Below are 24,796 nucleotides of genomic sequence, written 5' to 3' on the forward strand. Positions count from 1 at the left end.
AGCCTAACAATTAAAAAGGCAGCATATAGTATTGCAGAAATAATTAATTTAGACTTGGAAGAAGTGAGCTTGAACCCACCTCTGTCAATTATTTGCTATATGAGCTTGTACGTGTCACTTCAGTTCTCTGTCTAGAAAATTCATCCAGAAAATGAAGGGCTTAGACCATCTAATTGCTAAGGAGCCTTCTAACTCTATGATTCCATGATGCCTTCTCTTTAAGCATGGTACAATGGAACAGATGAAGTGATTAAGAGTCAGAAAATGTGGGTGTGAGTCCTGTCTCTGTCACTTGTTGGTTGTGTGACTAAGAGTAAGACGCTTCCCTCCTCTGGACCTCAGTCTTTTCATCTGTAAAATGAGAATAGGAACCCACTATCTACCTCACAAGGTTGTGTGGAAAGTACTTTACAAATCATTGAACATTACAGAAACTAAGTTATTGCTTTTATTATCACATGAAATAGTTAAAGAAAATACAGGCAACATGTAATTAAGAAAGAAGGTATACATTAAAGGTTGTTGTCATTGTTGTTCAGTCATGTCATTCATGCTGTCTGTGGGGTTTTCTTGATAAAGATACTAAAATAGTTTGCCATTTCCTTTTCCAGATCATTTCACAGATGAGGAAACTGAGGCGAACAGGGTTGAATGACTTGCTCATGTTCACACAACTTGTAAGTGTCTGAGGTCAGATTTTAATTCAGGTCTTCCTGACTCCAGGCCCAGTGCTCTATCCACTGAACTACCTAGATGTCTCTTAAAGTTTCTATTAAAAAGCATTTATTTTGGGCTCTATAAATGACTAGACCCACATTAGATCTTGAAAGATCAGGTGGTCTTTGCAAAGGTGGGGGACTATAAGTGCAGAATATTGTATAGATGGCAAAATAATTGGTATGTTGAGCAGTTTTACTGAATTGCTTTTTTGCCTCCCTTTTTTATCCTTTGTTACAAAGGACAGCTTTCTTAGTATAGCCAGCCAGTCAATAAATGGTTATCGACTGAATAACTGAAGTATAGGAGAGGGAAGGCATATATCCAGAAGTGGCAGTGATGTAAAAACAAAATCAAATCTGGCCTCAGACACTTAACACTTACTAGCTGTGTGACCTTGGGCAAGTCACTTAACCCCAACTGTCCTGCTTTCCCCCCTCCAAAAATAATAAAAAAAAAAAAAGTTTAACAGTTCCTGAACAACTCTATCTAGCAGGTAACTCAAGTATTACTCTGCCCAGTTTATAGGACATAAAACTGAGACACATTCATTGACTTGCTCACCATTACAGAGCAGGACTCTAACTCAAGCTTCCTTCTTGGCTCTCATTCCAGCACTGTTTTTACTACACCTATCCTAAAGAAGAGTCTGCCCCCTTTTAATACTCAGAAAGGTCATTCAGCATGATGTTGGAAAAAGAAATCGTACATTAAAGAAGGTCAATACACATTTAAATGATGACGACATGAAAACACAGGTTCCTCAGACCTCTTACCTGATAGGAATAATATTGGAAAACAAGAGAAGGAATCTTATGATCTGCAGGTACCAACGACCAGCAAAGTGCTGCAAAGCCACCATGACGAGAGACACCACAACTAAAGCTCCAAACAGTATCTTCGTGAGACAGTTCACTTCTAGATCAAAAAGCCCAATCTTGAAGAAAACAGGGAAGAGGGAAAGACAGTCTGAGATATTTCACCTGATGCCCATATACCTAGCTAGAAACCGATTGTCCCACCTGGAGAGATGCATACCTTTAATTTGAGGCCTTCATCCACAATGGACAGCAATAGGATGAGATAGAGCCAGCATGGTATAGTGGAAAGAACACTAGATTTGGAGTCAAGGGACCTGAGTTCAAATCATCCCAGCTCTGGTACTTACTACCTGACCTGGAGCAAGTTACTTCCCCTTTTTGATCCTCATTTTCCTCATCTGTGACATGAGGAAAGCGGAACAGGTGTTCTCTAAAATCCTTTCTAGCTCTAAATCCTATGATTTCTGATGCCAAGATAACTGGCCTCTGAACATTAGAACTCAAAAGCACAAGACTCAAAGAATCTTCACAATGTCCCTTTCTCCCCTCTCCTAGACACAAAGAAAAGAGGTTGCCAATGTGACAACAAGCACTGTGGAAATAGTACTAGCCCTGGAGTGAGAAAACCAGGGTGCAAACTCCACCCCTGTTATTTGGTTATATGACTTTGATAAAATCACTGGATTTACTTTACTGGGTTCTCAATTTACTCTATAAAAAGAGAAGATTACATTGTATTATCTCTGTTTCCTTCCCGCTTTGACACCCTACGTACTATAAATCAGTCTAGATCCAAGGATCACTTTTCCTCACCAGGAAGTCCCTTCTTCATATGTTAAAAAACAAACAAATAAATAAAAGTGTACTAATTCAGGCTGATAGAACAGCCTTGCAGATTAGATCAGGAAGGTTTATCTACAAAGAAAACAAGGAGCTGGATGTGCGTGTATACGTACATGTCTATACATGTGTGTATGTAAGCAGACTGCCACAACCAAAATACTTAAAAGTCTTTACATTATAAATTATTTATTATTCAATGTTTAAATGACATTTTCAAACTAGAGACAAGATACAGTTATTTCAAAATTCAAATCCTTTCCCATTAGATTGAAAACTCCTTGATAGCATTATTAAATTGCATTCCTGGTACTTAGCACAGAGCCTGACATATAGAAGGCACTTAATTAATGTTTATTGGATTGGAATCCCACCCGAAAAACAAAGTGACAATTAAAAAGAAAAAAGTTAACTACAAGGTCTCAGTCCTATTTTTTTTTTATCAGACCTGTTGATTTCACATATACAGAGAGCTCTGCATGAAGAACTCTCTATATCAAGGCAGATCAGCACCTTCAGAGCAATTTCTGGCCTTAGAGAGCTGCCTAGGGGCATGTACAGATGAAATATCTTGCCCAGTACCAGTCAGAGGCAGGACTCACACCCAGGCCTTCCTGAAGACAAGTATACCTCTCTATCCACTACACTATGCCCCCACTCTATAAAGTCCCATATATGACATCATAATTCACCACAAAAAAAGTCTAAGGTGCTCCAAACTTGAATTCAGGAGACCTAGGTTTCATTCTTTACTCAACCAATAACTCAACATGTAATCTTGTTCAAGTCACTTCCCCATTGTGGGCCTCAACTCTATAAAACGAGAGAGCTGAGCTACATAATTTCTAATTTCCCTTCCCACACTGAGAGTCTATGACTCTATGGATTCCTCCTTCTAATTCTCCAAGTCTCAGAATCTGGCATAAATCTAAATAACAGCTACCATCCTACAAAAAAAAATCATCACCAATAAGTGATCTTACAATTATTTTCAAATTCTAAGGCCAGGGTCCTTAACCTCCTCTGTGTCCTGACTCCCTTCAGCAGTATGGTGAAGTCTATGAATACTTCCCAGAAAAATGTTTTTAAATACAAAAAATAAAGTACTAGGATTAAAAAGGAAACTCATTGTATTAACATACAATTATCAAAAAATGAAGTTCACAGACCCCAAGTTAAGAACTCTTCTTTGCTAATTGTCACCCTTCACATAACTATAGAAACCGAGATGACAGACTATATTTTGAAATCCTGCACTCTGTCTAGAGCTGTCATTTTGTGCATCCCAGACAAGATTAAGCTATCATACACACTAAGTTATTGTTCCCTGGAGGTTTTGAGCTTTCCCTATAATAAATGCAATTTGACTTATGGGCAAAGTGTCACAGTCTTAGAGCTGAAAAGGATTTTAGAGGCCATCTAGTCCAAGGCCCTCATATTACAGGAGGAAATTGAAATCAAGAGAAATCAGGTGACTTAATTTCAATATTTCAAAGACCAGTGATTTCATTCATAGGGGCACTCCCTCTGACAGGGCAGACAGCAAGCAACCCACCAAACTCCTTAGTAGATATATGTCATGAGTTGCTATAGCAAAAAAAAAAAAAAAATCAACTGTCAACCAATGTGATGATGAGCCAAACTTAGCCAGATAGTTCTTGGTAAAACGAACACAAAGTCCACCACATCACCCCTACTTGAACCCATTTTAGTCTGGATTATTATTTTTCTCTAAAACGGGAACTTTATTCATTGCATTTCAATTTGCACTGTTTTAAGCAATGGTTAAGCCTAGCAAAATGATTATTTTGTTCCTTGAGAGAGAAAAAACAGGCATTGGACAGGTAGAAGAAAAAGGGAAAAGAAAAGTTCCAATTTCCCTGAGTCTGGGGATGTCCAAAAGAAGTGGGATACTATGTTTGAGAGGGAAGGAAGTTTATCTTTTAACATGAGGAAGGTTTCTGCAGCTTCCAGATGCAGATACTTTGATCCAGACGATGGTAGGGGAGACATGACCACCCAAAGACCTATGAGAGTTGGTGTATTCACCAGAGGTGGCATGAGCTCGCTCCTGGGGAAAATTTATTAGAGGTCTGCCTGGGTTATCCCAAAATAAATCCCTAAAGATCACTGAGAAGAGCATCTTCTGGCATTAAAAATATATACACTCTGGGGCGGCCAGGTGGCTCACTGAGTAAGAGCACCGGCTCCAGTGTTGGGATGACCTGGAGATCGAATCCCGGGCTCAGATACTCAGCACCACACCCAGAAATAACTGGCCGTTTAACCTTGAGCAAGTTACTTAACCCCGATTGCTTAAAAAAAATGTGTGTGTATATATATACACACACACACACATACATACATTATAGAAAGCATCAGTTTAAAAAGTGTCCCCAAGTGCCCCAACCATGTATTACAGCCTAAGCAATTACCTTCCTACCTTGTCTCTCCTAGCTACAGCTCAACAAATATTAAATGCCTATGTGTTTCAGGCACAGTGAAAGACACTGGTGATACAAATACAATCAATGAAACAATCCCTTTACTCAAGGGATTTGATAAACTTGATTTGATAACCCTGATAATGCACCCAATCAGAGAAAGAAACCTAACTTTACCCCAAGACTCAAAAAATTTTGCAAGACTACTATAATACCTAACATACATACCTTTAGTAACAACACATACTGAGATAGTACTGTGTTGGTTTCCATTTGTGCTGACCCCATCTAACCTACCTTACTTCTTGGGTTGGAAGTATTCATGACACTCCGTAGTTCCCGACCAGTATAAAGGACCACACCCACAACTGTGCCTAAACACAAAATCATTGAAAAAAAGAAAAGACAAAGTGAAATATAAGTGAAGACATTGCTACTTACAAATAAAATAAACTACTTTGGGGTGGAGAAGGGATGGCATGAAGGTGTAGCAAAAACACTGAAAATGGAGTTAAAAGATCTGGGTTCAAGTCCCAGTTGTGTGTGGGGGAAAGTATTTTATAAATTTGTATATGCTATAAAAATGTAAGCTATTAAGATATGATACCTAAAGTGGCTAGGTGGCACAGTGAATAGAGCACCAGCCCTGGAGTCAGGAGAACCTGAGTTCAAATGCATCCTCAGACACTTAACACAAAAAAACTAGCTATGTGACCTTGGGCAAGTCACTTAACCCCAACTGCCCTCCAAAAAGCAAAAAAAATAAAAAAGATATGATACCTAAATTCCATAGTTTTCAATCATCATATCTGATGGTACCCAGTGTAACCCAAGTCAGAGTCCAAGAAATTTAGTCTTATTTAGTCTGTTTCACATAGTCAATGCCTAAGGATGTAATGAGATCTATTTAAAGTCAATAGCAGATGCTTCAAAATTTCTCTGAGGTATTTCAAACATAAATTAAGTGAGTCATCAAAACTCTTCAAGAGAATTATCTCAGAATTACTACATTTGTGTTGATGGATATACTCCCAAGCTACCCTTTGGAGAAGATAAGCACAATTTGCATTATATTTGGGGAACTCCCACTTTTCTAAAGTTCTCCCCTGAAGCTTCTTCGTGGAATGACTATTATGTGTTCTCACAGTCATTATCAATGAAGTTTAAGTTTTCTTAGGTCTCACCAAAGCTCAAGAGACTTCAAGTCTAGCAACAGACCATGAATCTGTCATCCTAGGAAGAGCCAAACTAAGGTTGAAGAAGCTCATAAAAAGACTGGTCAAGAGGGGATGAATTTTTTAGACTCATCAAACTATCTCCTAGAACAACAAAGGGCTGCAACCTATACTAGGGAAAGGCTTTCCATGCCAGTAAAATCACAAATCTTTTCATATTGAATATTTGGAAAAGCAAACTATACTAAATGACAATGTGAAACTGTATGCCAACCTCTACTTTTAGAAAACTAAGACTGAGATCTTAAATAGCAATCCAAAGGCAAAGTGGTCACTAAATTCTGCTACTAAGACTAGTGATAACATTCTAATGGTTCAGGAATACAGAATTAAATCATGACATCCAGTAATGGAAACCCGACAGACAATTGTAAAAAGAGGAGATTCCAGCTGCAGAGCCAACTGGAGCTGTCCAATCAGTAGAAGTGATCAATCTTCCACATGGCTGTGAGGTTGTACTTGCTACAGACTCATGCCCAGTTTGTCAATATCTCCTCTGACACTCAGTAAACATTAACTTCCAAGCTGCTCTAAGGAGGTAATGGAGCACAGCCAGACTAACGGCACAGAAGCAACCTCTCTAAAAAACAATGCCACTGGAATATGATAGCTGTTGTTTGGTCAGATGATTTGCTCACATTATTTTTAATTTTCTTTCTTTAAAAAAAAATGATTTCTCCCCTAAAGGTGAAATATAAACACCTAACAAAGTCAGTCAGCCTGTTCTTGAAGACCTCCAATGAGGGAAAATCCACTATCTCCAAAGAAAGTCTATTCTACTTTTAGATAGTTCTAATAGTTAGCAATATTTACTTTGCATCAAAAAAATTTTTTTAGTTAAAATTTCCATTCATTTTTCCTAGTTCTGCCTTCTAGGACCAATGTGACGAAATCTAATTTCCCTGTCACATCAAAGATTTTAAAGTAACGGAAGATGGCTATCACATCAGCCTCAAGTCTTATATTCCCCAAGCTGAATATCAACCAGTTCTTTCTCCTGATCCTTATTTGGCATAAACTAAAAGCCCTTCTACATCCTGGTCACCCTTCTCTGGATACAGTCCAGTTTATCGATGTCTTTTCTCATATGTGGGACCTAAAACTAAACACAACTCTCCACACAATTTGACCAGAACAGAGTTGAAGAGAAATAACTCCCTGTTCCTTGACTCTGCCTCTCATAATGTACTGAAGATCAAACCAAATTTTTTTGCCTGCCATTATCACACAGGTTAAAGTCCATGATGACACATAAACCTTGTACTTAGAAACTGAAAACCAGATTTTCCCATTTTACATAGGTTATATATGTTACACAGTAAATTGATTTTTTTAAACCCAGATATAAGCCTGAACATCCATCCCTATTAAATTTCATCTTATTTGATCTGGCCCAAGGTTCTCATTTGTTGATATCTTTTTGGATCCTTATTCCCCAACATAGATTTAGCCTTGTGTCATTTGGAAATTTGAAAAGCATGCCTCTATTTAAAAACAGATTTTAAAAATCCAAGCCAATTAATAATCAACTGAGAATTTTTGACTTTGTGCAAATGTGTATCCATATAAATTCTAATCATAATTAGTCAAATGATTTACTTTAGCAGTAAAAAAAATAAATGTGAAGGAACAATGCTTAACACAGTTACAAAAGAATTATTGCTGTGTATTCATGGTTTCTAGTTTCAAGGGAAAGATAGCACTTGAGAGAAAGCCAGATTCCTTAAAATTTAGTTTTATTCTCTTCCATGGTTTTAAACCAACAGGCAGACCAAAGCAACTCTATGAACATTTATTTATTTATTTAATGAACATTTATCTACTGCCTGTGGCACACACTGGATCTATAAACAACCTATGCTCTGGTAGAAGAGTAGCATTCATACACTTATATTTAGGGATGGAAGAGATGTTGGAGGTCATCTTAACCAATCTCATTTCTGAGATAAGGTAAATGAGTCCAGAAAGGTCCAGTTATTTGTCCAAGGGTACCCAGGTAGAAAGTGGCAGAGCTATGATTTGAATCCAAGTTCTCTGGGAGGTATAAAGTAAAGTATCTCATAAACATGAGAACGAGGCACAAAAATCTGAAGGTTGTGCAACACATACACACACACACACACACAGAGGATTAAACAAGTGCAGAATAAACCCAAATTCTCAAACTAAAGTATCTGAAATTATCTTCTAAATTATTTTAATGCATATTTTTTTCCAAATATAATGCACATTTGGAAAGCTCAAAACCTCAAATTTAATATTGTATGTGCACTCCAACCAGCATTCTCAGACAGATGGCTAGGTGGAGAGAAAGCTGAGCATTCTCATCAGCAGATGGCAGGCTACTCCTGCAGCAACCTGGACCCTGTGGCTACAGCAGATGGTAGAGATGACAGGCTCTGCTGCACTCTGGTCTGAGGGCTAGACCACAGGCTCCAGGACACTGCTGAAGTGCACTAGTCCAGTCCAATTAGCTGAGGCCTGGGCTTCAGAACAATGCTTCCCCAATTAACTGGGACTTGAATTGTAATGACAGAACCACAAGAGCTAGTACAAGGGGGGGCTGAGGACTTCTGAAACAAAATATAGGAAATTCAGCCTGTTTTCGTACTGAAAAGTTCCCATGTTAAGTATTTTTTTTCAAATTCTTTATTAACTTCAGATTTACATCATTCATTTCTGCCAGATTTTGAGTTACAAATTTTCTCCCCATTTTTCTCCTACCCATCGCCCCAAAATAGCAGTCCAACAGGATATCCCCTCCTCCAATCTGCTCTCTCCCATATTTTCTCCCCTACCCCTTTCGACTTTTCCAGTGGATCTCTATGCCCCAGTGCCTGTATATCTTATTTCCCAATTACATGTAAAATAGTATTAATAACAGTGTATAAATATACATATATATATATATATATATATTTGGATATTTGATTTTAAAACTTTGAATTACAGATTCATTCCTTCCTCCCTTGTCACCCACCCTTACTGGGAAGATAAGCAGTTCAGTATAGGTTGCACATGTGTGGCTAATGCAAAACAGTAACATAGTAGATATATTGTAAAAAACTGACTATATTTCCCTCCCTCCTATCCCACCTCCCACTTGTTCTATTCTCTACTTTGATCCCATCCCTTTTCAAAAGTGGGTGCTTCCAACTTCCTTCCCCTCCAGCCTGCCCTCCCTTCCATCATCGCTCCTCTCATCCCCTTCCCCCCCACTCTCCTGGAGAGTGAGATACCCTATTTAGTGTATATTTCATTCCCTCCTCAAGCCAAATTCAATGGGAATAAGGTTGACCCATTCCCTTTTGCCTTCCAATTCCTCCCCTCCATTGTAACCATTTTCCCTTGCCTCTTCTATATGAGATAGTTTAGCCCATTCTGTCTCTCCCCATCTCCTCTCATTATATTGCTCTCTCACCTCTTAATTTCACCTTTGAAGTATCATCCCTTCCTGTTAAATTGGTCCTGTGCCCTCTATCTATATATGCCTGTAAACATATATACACACATTCACATTATGTATTCATATGCCCATATAGCCTCATATACAGACATACATACATACACACACACACACATATAATTCTATTCCCTTCAACTACTGAGAAAAGTTTCATAAGTTACAATTCTTGTTTTTCCATGTAGGAATGTTAATAGTTCAACTTTGATAAGTTCCTTATGATTTCTTTTCCCTGTTTACCTTCTCATGCTTCTCTTGCTTCCTGTATCTGAATGTCAAATTTTCTATTCAATTCTGGTTTTTTCAGCAAGAATGCTTGAAAGTCCTCTATTCCACTGAATGACCATATTTTACCCTGAAACATGATACTCAGTTTTGCTGGGTAGGTGACTCTTGGTTTTAATCCCAGCTCCTTTGACCTTTGGAATATCATTCCAAGCCCTTCGATCCCTCAGTGCAGAAGCTGCCAGATCCTGGGTTATCCTGATTTATGTTTCCACAATGTTCAAATTGTTTCTTCCTGGCTGCTTGTAATATTCTCTCCTTAATCTGGGAATTCCAGAACCTGGCTATAATATTCCTAGGAGTTTTCTTTTTGGGAACTTTTTCAGGAGGTGATTGGTGGATTCTTTCAACCTCTATTTTGCCCTCTGGTTCTAAAACATCAGGGCAGTTTTCTTTCAGAACTTCCTGGAGGATGATTTCTAGTTCTTACTTTGATCATCGCTTTCAGGTAGTCTAACAATTTTAAAATTCTCTCTCCTGGATCTATTTTCCAGGTCAGTGGTTTTTCCCATGAGGTATTTTACATTGCCTTCTATTCTTTCATTTGTTTGGATCTGTTTAACAGCATCTTGATTTCTCATAAAGTCACTAGCTTACATTTGCTCCAATCTAATTCTGAAGCAATGATTCTACTCAGTGAGCTTTTGAGATTATTTTTCCATCTGGCAAATTCAGCTTTTTAAGGCATTCTTCTCCTCATTGCCTTTTTGAGCCTCTTTTGCCATTTGAGTTAGTCTATTTTTTAAGGTGTGATTTTCCTTAGTCAGGCTGTTGACTCTCATTTTGTAATTTTCTTGCATTATTCTCATTTCTCTTCCCAATTTTTCCTCCACTTCTCTTATATGCTTCTTAAGGTCCTCTATGGCCTATAACCAGCTCATATTTTCCTTTGAAGCTTTTGGTGCAGGAGTTCTGACTTCACTGTCTTCCTCCTGTTCCATGTTTTGATTCTTTTTATCCCCAAAATGGGAGTCTAATGTTGGAGTCTTCTGTATGCTTTGTTTCCTTTGCCTGGTCATGTTGCCCCTCAGTCACTTGACCCCTGGGCTTTTTGCCACAGTAGGACTCTGCCACCTGACAGGGGAGCTTTTGTCCCAAATGCTGGGGTTTCCTCAGCTGCCGGAGATATTAGATGGGTGCCCTCTCTGAGGTTTCCACACACTTTGGCAAGCTGAACACACACCCCAGGACCTCCACCCTCGACTGCAATCCAGATCCAAGAAGGTTAAAGCAAGAGCGATTACCCCTCAGACTGGTGCTTGGTCCCCCTACACTCTGCAGGCCAGGAGCTGAAGCTGCCACGTGGCACTAGCTGGCTGTGCCTCGGTGTCTCAGCGGCTTCTTGTCCTGGGGGCAAAAGCCACACACTCCCATTTACTGGGTCCCAAAGTCCAGACTGCACTGACCTCTCACTTTGTCCTTCGCATCTATTTTTTGATAAATCTGGAAACGGCCACAGCTGCTGCTGATCTGGAGTCCCTCCGGCCGGGTCAGGCCCACCCTGGGGCTAAAGCCTAGGTGTGGGGCTGAGCTGGGATCCCAGAGCGCTGTGCTGGCCGATTCCTGCCGGCCTACTGGGCTGTCCTCAGCGGGAGGTTAGCTTCTCTGCGTCATTTTGTGGGTTCTGCAGCTCCAAAGTTTGTTTAGAGTCCCCTTTTTACATGGATTGGGGAAGGTGGAAGATGGAACAGAGGGGAGGTCCTGCTTCTGCTCTGCCATCTTGACTCTGCCCCCCCCCCACATTAAGTATTTTAGACAAACATGATTTCATAGTTAATATTTTAGAAGAAAAATATTACTAGCATCAAAATTTTGTTGAAGGAGACCTATTTATATCATGCTTCCCATAGTCAGGGAGGCTTCAGCTGAAAACAATTGGTCTTACTGCTTTAAAGTATAATTATTAAAAAAGGGGAAGAAATTCTGAATAGTGACCTTGAGGTATCAGAAATTAGTTTTCTGCTCAAGACCTTCAAAAAAATACAACCCAAACAAAGTACACATGCCATTTGCAAAAACAAAACTGGGGTAGAAAAGCCAGAAGGCCTTCTTTGCGACAGAGTATAGATCATGTTATCAACTCCTTTTTGTGTATCTATGCAACTGAAAAGAAACCAAGCCTCTTAAAATGCATCATTTATGATCAATTAGTTACCTATCATCAGTTTTCTTATTCACCATATTTGACTAGCTGAATTTGATATTTAAAAGGGGGCAGGATGGTAAGACTGGAAAGTATTGAAGGTAAAGTGAGAGGATCTAGACTGAATTCCTATCTCTGCTACCTGCTGCTCCTGTCACCTTGGCTAAGTCATTTTCCTTTTGGGGATCTTGGCTTCTTCCTTTGTAAAGGGAAGGAGTTGTACTCTCCAATCACTTTCAATTTTTGATGTTATGAATATTCTTTCAACATTTAGTTATAGTCAGTGTCCTTGATTATATTCTTTGTGTCTAAGAATTATACAAGATCATACTATCTAACCTAGCTGGTCTGTGGGTAAGTTTTGTTGAACTTCCTCTCCCCCAACCCTAGGAATTTTCACTGGACATCCCCCAAGCACAGAATGCTCTCCTCCTCATCTCCACTTCTTGGCTTCACTACTTTATTACTCATTTTCTACAGGAAGCCTTTCCCAATCCCACTTAATTCTAGTTGATTGCCTCTGTTGAGAATTATCCTGTACACAGCTTGTTTATACATGGTTATTTTCATGCTGTCTCCCCCACTCACTATGAGCTCCTCGAGGGCAAGGACCATCTTTCACCTTTCTTTTTATCACCAGCACTTAATACAGTGACTTGCACAAAATAGGTGCTTAATAAAGGTGTACTGACTGACTGAACTGCTTTCTGTCTCCCTTTTCAAAAATTATTTGCTATAAAGGATGATAAATTAGGTAAGAGACAAGGGAGGAAAGCTCTGAAATTAAGATAATATGGAAATAAAAGATATCAATAAAAATTAAAAATAAAGAAAATCTGAGGCGGTGACCTTTTTGAAGGAAAAAATATTATGCAAGAGAAACAGCATATGAGGTGAGATACATAAATGTAAAAGGACTCAATAGAAATGTAGTTTAAGAAAGGATAACTTAAAGTCAGGGGTTCATTAGTATTGATAGTTTCTTGAGGGTAGACATCATAGGATGTGGGGGGTTGTTTTTTTTTTTTACCTCTCTTTGTGTCCCCAGCACTCAGCACAGTGCCTGGCCTTTATTAAATGCTTGATGACTGATTGAGATCTAGCAGAAGATCCCCAGCATGCTGAATAGACTCCCAATGGAAGATTTATAGGAAGATATGGTGTACTGGTGCATTTATATATACTGGTGCAAGATATGGTCTTCCCTCTTCTTAAATGAGTAACTTCATTGGGGAGAATTGGCAATCACAGGAAAAAATGAAAAATCACCCTTTCACAAAAACTTTTGAGTATCTAAAGCTAAATTTATTGTGATGAAATAATCAGTTGGTTCTTTCTTGGGTCATAGCTTTAACTGCTCCCAGCTCTCTACAACTTCCAGTTTAGGGCGCATCCTCCACAGACATGGAAGAAGTCTGTGGCTTCAGGCACATGGCCAATCCCTGCTTATATAACTGTTAATAGCAGGAACACAGGTCCTTGAATTTCATAGTTGCCTGAAGGTGAGGTGTTGTTCTTTCTATAAAAAAGGAATCTCACTTTCTCAAATTGGTTATGAAACTCCTATCAGTTTTCCTTGCTTTTAATTTCCACTCCAAACGGGGCTCAGGGAATCAAAGTTCAAATTTAACAGTCCTTAGACCTGTACCTTTGAAAGGACATTATTGTCTGCCCAGGTCCAGAATGGAAAGGGGAACCTTAGAAAATTGCTTAGGCTAAACTCTAATGATTTTTGTCAAATAATGTGAAGCCAGGGACAAACCAATCCTAGTACCACAACACCATAGGAGTAGATTCATGCCCATCAGATTGGTAAAGTTAACAAAAAAGAAAAAGGACAGATGCTGGAGGGACTGAAGGAAAATAGGCAAATTAATGCTCTGTCAGTGGGGCTGTGAACTGGCCCAGTCATTTCAGAAAACAATTTGGATCTAAGCCCAAAAATTTCTTAAACTCTGAACCAACAATCTCACTACCATTTTTATTTCCCAAAAAGATAACAGAAAGGAGAAAAGAACTTATATGTGCAAAAGTATTTATAGCATCTCTTTTTGTGGTGGTAAAGAATTGGAAACTAAGGAAATACCCACTAATTGATGAATGATTCTACAAGTTATGGTATATGATTAAATACTATTGTGCTACAAGAAATTATGAAAAGTTTCAGAAAAAAACTGGAGACATGTATGAACTGATACAAGTAAAGTGAGCAGAACCAGAAGAACAATGTACAGCCATTAACAGCAAAGATATTAAATATCTTTGAAAAGATTAACTGACTTTGAAAGACTTAGGAATTCTAATCAATACAATGACCCACCATAATTCCATAGAACTTATGGTAGAACATGCTATCAACCACAAGAACTGATGGACTCAGAATGCAAAATGAAGAAAAATTTTTCTCTTTTCGTTTTTTTTTTTTAAATATAGCCAATCAGTTCTTTTAGTGGGGGGGATGTCTATCAATTGAGGAACAGCTGAATAAGTTGTTGCATACAATTGTGATGGAATACTATTGTGCTATAAGAAATGACAAGTAGGGGGCAGCGAGGTGGTACAGGGAATAGAGCACCGGCCCTGGAGTCAGGGGGACCTGAGTTCAAATTCGGCCTCAGACACTTAACACTTACTACCCGTAGGACCTTGGGCAAATCACTTAACCCTAATTTCCTGCCTTCCCTCCTCAAAAAAAAAATGACAAGCAGCATGCTCTCAGAAAAATCTAGAAAAACTTACACAAACTGATACAAAAATGAATTAAGCAGAGGTAGGAAAACATTGTATACAGTGAGAGCAATATTGTATGATGATGAACTGTGAATAACTTAGCAAATCTCAGCAATACAATGATCCAAAATAATTCTGAAGTACTTATGAAGAAAAATGTTATCCATCTCCAGAGAAAGAACTGATGGAGTCTTATTGCAGATTGAAGAATACTTTTTTCTTTATTTTATTTTTATTGGGCTTTTTGTCTCTATTTTCTTTCACAGAGCGACTTATATGGAAATACGTTTTGCATGGCTACCCATGTATAACCTATGTCAAATTGCCTGCCTTATTAATGGGAAGGGGGGAGAACCGAGGGAGGGAGATAATATGGAATTCAAAATTTAAAAAAAGTTAAAATTGTTTTTATATGTAATTGAGGGAAAATAAAATATTAATTTTTTTAAACATAGCTAATGTAGAAATTTGTTTTGTCTAACTATACATACTTGCAATGAGTTTCATTTTTCTTTCCTTCTCATTGGGTGAAGGAATGGGTAGGGAGAGGGGGAAAATGTGGAACAGAAAAAAAGAATTAAAAAGTCTCTGCGCTTTAAAACAAATATTTGAAGACTTACATAAATTGATACAAAGTGAGATGAATATAACCAGAAGAATAATTCATATAATAATACCAATATTATAAAGACAAATGACTTTGAAAGACTTAGGAACTCTGATCAACACAATGACCAACTACAATTCCAGTGTATTCATGATGAAACATGCTATCCATCTGCAGATAGAGAGTTGATGAACTCAGAATAGAGACTGAAACATAATTTTTATAGCTAATGTGAATTTTTTTCTTTACTATACATATTGGTAACAGGTTTTTCTTGCTTTGTCAAAGTATAGGGGGATGGACAAGAGGATTTAGAACTAAAATAAAGTTACTTTTTTTTTTAAAGATCACAGGAACAGAGTTTAGTGGAATTTTAGATGGCAAACCTCTCATTTTACAGAAGGCAAAATGAAGGCCTAGAAAAATTAAGTATCTCATGCAAGTTCACACAGGTAGTGACAGAGAAAGGATTTGAACCCAGGAATCATTAAACTTTTTTGCTTGGAGGAGCTGGGGGGTGTGATAGTAATGGCATTTAAAGATTCCCCTGTATTGGCTTAGTTTTTCAAATTGATTGTATTAAAACCCAGAGCTTTTTAATCCCACCTGTGGGATGGACTTGTTGATGCGAAAAGAAAGTCCTGAACTGGGAGGAGCTGGTGACATAGATTTGGAGAGACAAGTGAGAGGCAGAAGAAACTTTTTTTTTGGAAGCAGCACCTCGTGGAGAGAGAGAGGCTAAGAGAATTGCTGGTGGCCGCTTTGAATTGCCCTGGACTTTTGAGACCTGCCCCCTGAGCTGCCAAGGACTGAGGAGACATGGTTGTTTTGCTGGTACTTTGTCTGTCTGTTTTGATGTTGTTTTGCCAGATTTGTCCACTGGTGAAAGACAGTCCTGTTGTTGAAGAAGTCCTGGAACCTGGCTTTTGGTTGAGAAGCCCTGAGGCTGTCCTGCAGACAGAGAGTGAATACTGTCCACTGGTGAAGGACAGTGCTGTTGTTGCAGGGGTCTGGAGACTGTCCTGCAGACAGAGTGAATACTGTCCACTGGTGAAGGGCAGTGCTGTTGTTGCAGGGGTCTGGAGACTGTCCTGCAGACAGAGTGAATACTGTCTACTGGTGAAGGACAGTGCTGTTGTTGCAGGGATCTGGGAACCTTTCTGTTGGTTCAGAAGCCCTGAAGAAGGATTTTCTTGTTGTATGTTTACAGAAATCCTGGGAGAGGGCTTTGCTAATGTGTTCAGGGGTTCTAGGACTGTTCTACAGACAGAGGATGAATTCATGAAGGGACTGGCAATGTATCTTATGGCCTTGCTAAGCCTTGTCTCCCCAGGAACTAAGATTGCTGAGAACTTGCCTCGTGTCAAGATGAAGAAAAGACCTCCATTTGGCTATTAAGTGCTGTGTTTAAACTTGATGTAACTCTGGGGTAGATTCAATTGTGATCCAGGGGTGGGGAACTTTTGACCTTATGTTTGGAAATTCATCTCCATTTGAGAAGAGGGACTTTGTGGTGGATTAAATTAAGGTATAGCCTAGGGGTGGAGAAGTATTTAGAACAGAGACTTTGTAATTGATTGAATGATTGGAAGGTCCTGGGGTGGGGTAGTACTTGGAGATTATTTAATCACGGTTAGTAAATGCTGTATTTGGAATGATGTCATGTTTTGATCTTCTCTGTTCTTGGTTTGTCACTGAATAAAATGGAGAGCACCTATGCTGGTATTCTGAACCTTGGGAAGTTGCCTTTCCTTGGCATTACGGTACAGGGGGTAGCGGGTATTCTCCATTCTTGAATTGCTCAGCAAAAGAAAAAAGAACTTCTTAATGAAATTAAAATTAAATGCATACAAACATGTGTATATGGTGTGTGGGTGTATATTCTTTCAGCTGAGAGATATCATTAGCCCCTATCTTTTAATGTTTAACTTAGAAAAGAGAAGACCTTGAGAATTATTCCCTCAGCTGACTATCTTAGAAAGCAGAAAGACTATTATCAGTCACCCCTTTAAGGCAATTATCTTAAATATTTGAAAATTTAACATGGAAAAGAAAAAGTCAGGGCTGGTGGATCTGGAATGTAAAAGGAAGGAGGGAGTTGTTCCGAGAACAGATTGGACAGCCTTTGAATGCAAATGCCTACATCTCTCTAGAGTTGATCATTTATAGCCATTGGAACAAATCACACAAAGCTTATTTTAATGTTTTATATATTGGGGTTCTCTATATCTTTGAGACAGATAATTGGAAAAGTTTTTTGGAGTTAAGAAAAAGCCAAATGAATACACATGGACAAGAGTCACAAAAGTATGGATGGTTTGAGGGTCTACACTGTTGCCAGGAGTACCAACATCTATGAAATCACAGTTCCACTCAAGTATCAAAGTAAATTATTAAGCCAAATAAAAAATAAAGAGACTTATGACAACATAAATACATCTCCATCACAGAAAATACATGTAGTAAAGAGAATTCTTGGAAGAAGATGTTATAACCAAGCCAAGTTTTTCATTACTTTCTTTTTTTCTGGAGAATTATTTTATTTTTCAGAGTATTCAAGGCTAAATAACAGAACAAAATCCAAACTATTGATATAAAGTTAATAGTAATATTTTACTCTACATTTAAAAAGAAAGAAACTAGCATTTTTTGTTGTCAAAAATATTTGGACAAGATACGAAAATAAACAAAGCAAAATATTACTTATAACATGATTTCAACATTAAAATTCAAAGACACTGATATTGGAAACATCACAAACTCACATCCCATTTGATTTGGAGGAAATGGAATAAGCCAATATTTGGAGATACATATATACCAATAGTATCTTCAACAAAAGAATTTTAACCAACAAAAAAAAAGGGACAAAAAGTTTTGTTCTCTTTTTTTTTCTTTTAGGAAGAACTTTTAAAGAACATCTCATTCGAAATAAGACAAGAAATAAACTACTTTTATGCCCTTAAGAGCATACCGGTTCACGCAAGTAGTCATAACTTCTGTCAGCCAAAGGAATTGCATCAAGTTATATGAAATATGTAATAATTAATGCATTAGCTTCTTGAGTACGGTGGCCATTTTTGCTTTTTGTCTTTGTATCCTTGGTGTTTAAAATAGTGCCTAGAATATAGAAGATGCTTAAAAAAATGTTTGTAGATGGACCGTTTGACTATTTAGATAAGTCATTGAAATAAAAAAGGTCAGACAGGCTGGGAAAAATAACACCTAGGGAATTAGCAAAATATTCAACTGTTTGCAGTGTAGAAAATACATGTTTAATCTCAGTTCTCTGGAACAAGTCAAGGCTGTGGGGAAATCCCAGAATTACATATTGAAAGATGTATAGGAGCAATCATCTCTAGATGTCACATAAAGAGACAGGAATCTCTAATAGTAATGCTGTATAACAAACCTAATATTCAGCTAAAGAGCCAGGCCAGGGTAGGCAGAAGTACATGTAAAATGAAGTATAAAATTTCTGGATATCTCCTGTGGGGCCAAGATAATGGTCTTTAAATTTTAAATAGCTCCACACTAAAACTAGGGAGCAATTTAGTCCCAAAGTGAGAAAATAAGGGAACAGGAAATAACACAAACTGATCTTGGTTTCAGGTTGACAAGATATGAATCTAATCAAATGATGCTAAAAAAAAAACTTATTTCTTTCCATGCTTATGTATACTAAGATTTATAGGTAAAATGTTATTTTTCTTTAAATGGGAAATAGGCTATAATCTTTTTTACAAAGGAAGAAGGCATTGCTTGCCCAAACAGGGATGGGGATATGAACTAAACTGTACCTGTGATTTCCCTGGTACAAAGAATGCTGTATTAAGGAAACCCTTTCTACCAATGGGACGTTAGCATTTTCTATGCAACTCAAGTGTTTAAGGAGTTGCCTAGACTACTGAGAAGTTGGGCAATTTGAATGGGGCCCATTATTCATCAGGGATAGGAACTGAACCCTGATCTTCCTGGATTCAAGGCCATTTCTCTAGCCAGTGTGATATACTGTCTCTCTTAACTTAATAAAATAAATCTTCACTAAAAGTGACCCTTTACATTATAATGTATATTTTTTTTTCTTCCAAATAGGCATCCTACATTTTGTTGTCCCTTCAAAAATATTTCAATTTTTTATTAAGACACATGGTAAAGGCTTTTCTTTTTATGATATCTTTGGTTTTTGCTGCTGTTTTTTTTTTAATGCACAAGTATCTATTAAAGACTTTTGCTGGCATCTGTTTGGTGTGTTCTTTGAAGACTGGCATCAAGTTAAGATTTTTATAACACTGGGGAACACCCTGCTGGGCATTATTTTACTAAAAAAATGTTAATATCTGCATATCCAAATAGTAATAATACTTCTGCTTTTCACTAATACTGTGAAATAATCTGCATGGAGATTTGCCTGTAACCCTGGAATATACTATATACTAGCATATTCTATTAAATAGTATATGTTATTTACGAAGTTAACTCATCGAACACAGGGATGGCATCATGTTTCTATTGCATGGTATTTCATTCTTTAAAGCAACAACAACAAAAAAAACATATACTCTTAAAAGAAAGTATAAACAATCTTGAAATGTGCAACTGTCAACACAGCTTTCCAGGACTCTTCATTATTAAACAATTTTTCTTTTGTTGGCTTGAAATTTCCTTTAATTGGAGCATTAATTCACAGTGACATCACTCTTTCTGTGCTTGGTTCTTTGATTATTCTTGTATACTCCATTGTGATCTTCTGATTTTAGTTATTCAGCTTGTTCAAAATCTTTTCCACTTTCTGAGGATATCTGTCTCCTTTTGGAGTATAGCTCATAGAGAAAAATACCAATTACTAAAATAACAACTTCAGCAGTTACAGGAAGAAATGGTTTCAGTGGCACCAGGTAGCTTAGCACTTTGAGGCTCTGCTTTCCTTCACTCTCCCCTAGGAGGAATATTGCATGGCACAAGTATAGTCCACTCTCTTTTGATTGAAGGTGTTTTATCTTAAGTTTTGTTTCTATGTTTGGATGGTAGAATTTCATACTTGTTTTTCATTGTAAGATCAATGGGAACTTTTTGACTTCCATTACTAGTATACCACATCCACTCCAAAGGGACATAGTTTTTATTGTTACAATTCAAGACAGCAGAATCCCATTCATAATTCACCATTGGTTTTTCTTTTGTATAAATTTCAGGAACTTTAAAGTGAAATGTGCCCCTTTGTTCATTTATCCCTTCAAAAACATGTCCATATGCATTTTATTAGTGACCATCAACCTGATATGAGCTTGCATGATATTTTCAAATACTCTTATACCACCTGTCGTATTGATCTGATAATCACCTTTTTCCCAATATGCATAAAACACAAATTGTGGATGCCTGGTGGTACTGAAGTTACATTTTAGTTCTATGCTAGCAGGGTTTCCTATTGTCACACTTTTTCCCACGACAGCATCAGATAGAAACAGATGTTTCTACCACTACCACTAACTAACTATGGAGGGTTGCCTCCATAGGAATTAAGTCTGGGTATGATGAACTTGTCACATTTTCCTTGCCCATTTCTACAGTTCCTTCACTGACAACTTGAGTTGTAAAATCTGCATCTGTGATAGTGCCTTTCGAAAAGCACAGGGAAATCACGAAAAGGAAGATACTGAGGGACAGAGACCCCAGCGAGGAGCTCATGGTGCAGGTTAAGGCAGGGCAGCGTACATTTAGTGAGACCTGGGAGGTGGGCAAGGCTGCGCTCCCCACTTCTGTGGGTCCGACTGAACTGGAGAGAGTGACTCTCTAGGGCTCCCCCACCCCCGCACTCATGGAACAAACTGGTCAGCAGTTTGTCGGGCAAGGAAGTGTAAGTGTCTTTATTATTTTCTTCAAAAAACAGTACACATGCCTCCATCAACTATTAAAAAACATTTACACAAAATACTTTTAAAATATCAAAAAACTAAAACTCATCAAAAGAGATAATGAACAAACAAAAGATAGGCTCTATATAAATATAAAGATTATAGAATAATACTTCCAAAGCAAAAAAATACTAGAAAAATACCAAAATAGAAATAATGTAAGAAATCTTAAGGTCAAGTAGGTAACAAATGGAAGATAAGCTCTGGTGTAGTTTAAAAGATTATAAAATTAAAAGCAGAAAAAGTAAAAGGTACTTTAATATATATACAGAAATAGAAACAACATAAGAAATCCCAAGTGAAGATGGATAATTGACATTTTCAAAAAATTTAAGGAAGAATTTAAAATGGTTTTTAAAAAAGTGATGAGAGAACTGAAAAGGCAACTTAGTTCGACAAAAATAAAATGCCAGAAGGAAATTAGGTTCTTTTTTATACATTCCCTTGCTTGCTTATAGTAAGGACACTGGTGGGGAACTGGAAGGAGGGAGGAGAGAATTAAACATGTAAACCATACCTTTTCTAAAACTCTTAAGTAGAGAGAATATATACAGTTTGAAAGTGGCATGGGTCTAAGAGAAGCATGCAATCACATTATAGATAATCCATTATGCATGACCTATTTGTTTTTATTGATTATATAAAACAAAAAAAAAAAAAGGAAAACACTGCATATAATATCCAAGTATGTTGGTCTGTTCCCATGGGAAGCTGGCGTCTTTACATCACTTATATGGATAGAGCTCAATGAAATATAACAGATTCAGGAAAGAACACATTACTATCCAGTAGGGGCTCAGAGGTATTTAAATTAAAAGTAACTCTCTGAACACTACGTAGAACTTGACAGTTCCTTAGTCCTTCCCCTAAAAGTGGTGGAATGTAGGGCTGCCAAGGTGAGAGTTTTTCCCAAGGCATGGCACATTTTGTTGAAGATCAGGTTCATGACCAGCAATGCCATTTGTGGTCCAAAATGAAATACTGTTGAGCCATAAAGACCAACATGACTCCAGGGACCACAGATTTATAGCTGGAAAGATCTTGGAGGTCATCTAGTACAACCCCTTCCTTAGGTAGATAAGGAAACTGAAACACAGAGAAGTTGAGCTACTTGCCCCAGGTCCCACAGGTAGTAAATCCTAGAAGCAAGATTTGATTACACATCCTCAGATACTAAATCTAGTAAACTTTTCATGGTGTTCATTTTGACCTAATTCATTTTCTTTGAAGGCTCACTGCGGAAGGGATAATTACTGTCACTGAATAGCAAACAACATCCAGAGAGGGAAGAAAAAAAGGCAGGAAAGGAAGGAATGAGAAGACAAAGTGCCCATATTGAGTCAATAATGTCATCTATAATATTCACAGCATTGATGAAGAAGCAGACATAAACTGAAAAAAGTACAGAGGCTAAGGAACGAAAAGGCTGGAAATCTAATTCTAACAGCAGCATCTACAGGACACTGCACTCTTTGACCTTGGCCAAGCCATTACCTTCCTGTGTCAGACCATATAAAGCTGAATTAGCCAAGGAGCTTATGCAAACATGTTTAACTCCTACCTATTGGTGTATACTGTGATTCCCTCATACTTTAGTAGTTTTTGGACTTTGTTGGTTGGCTGACCTGATAGTGCGGAAGTCCCATGGTCACAAAGACACAATCTTCAGAAAATTTGATGGTTGCCAGTAGTGAATCCTTGGCAACCTTCTGTTTGGGGATGCCTGGGGCACATTTCATTATAAGCACTCAAAGTCAAATAGCTTTAATTTGACTCTCACCTCCATAGATAAACACCACCATTCAAACTGAACCATAACGTGCTTCCATATTGACTGGCTCCCTTCTTAAGTGCTGCATTGCTTTGCTGTCTCTCACACAAGCTTCCATCACGACATTCAATCTGACACAATTTCTGTTACAGATTAGGATGTCAATCGAGAAGGAGCAATTAAGGCCTATTCTCTGAGTGGATGATCCAGAAGGGCCCACAGGCCATTGGAATTCCCATTCCTACACTTTTATAAACGTCTGAGAGGCAATTAGATGTCAGCCCAACTCCCCTGAGGTACTAGGACAAGTGAAAAACTTCATTCTAGTACTAATTTCCCCAACTGACAGAGGATGATTACTCTAATTATGAAATGATTTTTTTCTTTTTAAAATTGCTAACATATTTCTCAGGAATCACATACTTACCTGATGCTATGACTGTGCCAGCCCAGAGTGTATTCTCTATACTTAAGCTCTCATTGATGGGAGGGTCACTGTCTTCCTGATAAAGATCAAGATGGGAGATACATTTATTTGTCAAGCTCACAGAATTCCTACATTCCCCTCCCATACTATATCTAGAGCTATGAAAGAAGATATATTGGAATCATGGGAGAGGACTTTAAACTGGTTGTTATTCTTCTCTATTCTTTGGGGGTGTCACAAAATTAAATTCAGCTAGCGTTTATTTAAGCACTTTCTGGATAGGGGGCGGTGCTAAACTAGGACACAGGTAAGAAAATATAGGTAATTTGAGGAGGGAAGGAAAAGGGCTTACAACTGGGAAAACAGTTTTGTTTAGGAGTTGGCCCTTGAGGAGATCTGTAGGATATTGCCTTGAAGAAAGCTAGAGATTCTAAAAGAGAGAGAGAAGTACTTCCATTCCAAGTATGTGATACAGCTTTAGCTTTGAGACGAGAGATACAATATAGAGTTTTTGGAACAACTAGTAAATTCGTGTGGCTAGAATGTGAAGTACAAGAAATACAAAATAAATCTGGAAAAATAGCTTGCAGCCATATTGTAAAGAGCTTCATATGTTGGTGTGAGGCATTTGTATTTATCCTGAAAGCAACAAAGAATCACTGAAGATTTTTGAGCAGGGGAGTGATATGGGCTGACCTGTGTTTCATGAAAATCATTTTAGCAACTACATGGAAGATGAAATACAGAGGGAAGAGACTAGAGACAGGAAATCCAATTAGAAAGCTACTGCAATAGAATGTGTGAGTTTAGAGAAGGTGATGGATGAAAGCGATATTGCAGAGAGATAATCAACAAGACTTGTCAATTGATTAGGGCTAGGGAGTTAAGGATGACTTGCAGGGTAGCCACCTTCATAAGAACAATAACTTAATCCATGGGAGCAAATGAGACAACCAAACAACCAAAACTTTTTGGAAAAAGCCTTGAGGTACATTCATGCAGCAAGAAGAAGGTGGTGATTCAACAAAAGGGAATTCAGACAGGAATAAGGAAAACTCGGAGAGAGCAGTGCCCTAAGAAACTAGAGGAGGAGTGTAGGGAGAGGGGATGGGTGATAATATCCAAAGCAGCAGAGACATCCAGAAGACTGATGGCTGAGCAGGGCACCTAATATAGCAGTTAAGAATCATCATCATCATCATTGCTAGAATTTATATAACACTTTAAGGTTTGCAAAGTGCTCTACAAATATTCTATTCTCCCAACAACCATAGAAAGTAGGTGGCATTATTATCCCAAGTTTGCAGGGAACTGAGGAAACTGAGGAAAATAGCAATTAAGTAACTTGCCCAGCAAAAATCCACATTTGAACTCAGGTCTTCCTGACTCCAGGTT

General features: G+C 38.0%; 1 protein-coding gene and 1 pseudogene across 1 annotated transcript in view; both read right to left on the reverse strand.

Annotated features, from left to right (window-relative positions):
- The window catches only part of ATP9A (ATPase phospholipid transporting 9A (putative)), a 190,770-nt gene that overhangs the window by 89,085 nt on the left and 76,889 nt on the right, over nucleotides 1–24,796 (reverse strand). Inside the window, exons 9-11 of the mRNA XM_069072428.1 lie at nucleotides 23,402–23,477; nucleotides 5,120–5,196; nucleotides 1,494–1,654 (exon numbers count right to left, since the gene is read on the reverse strand). Coding sequence (XP_068928529.1) covers nucleotides 1,494–1,654; nucleotides 5,120–5,196; nucleotides 23,402–23,477 — 314 coding nt within the window. The remainder of the gene's footprint in view (nucleotides 1–1,493; nucleotides 1,655–5,119; nucleotides 5,197–23,401; nucleotides 23,478–24,796) is intronic.
- Nucleotides 14,920–23,364, reverse strand: LOC138149423 (embigin-like; annotated as a pseudogene).

The sequence above is a fragment of the Petaurus breviceps genome, unplaced genomic scaffold, assembly GCF_028583685.1.
Source record: "Petaurus breviceps papuanus isolate PSGF00001 unplaced genomic scaffold, PetGlider_PUasm1.0 90847, whole genome shotgun sequence".
NCBI lineage: Eukaryota > Metazoa > Chordata > Mammalia > Diprotodontia > Petauridae > Petaurus > Petaurus breviceps.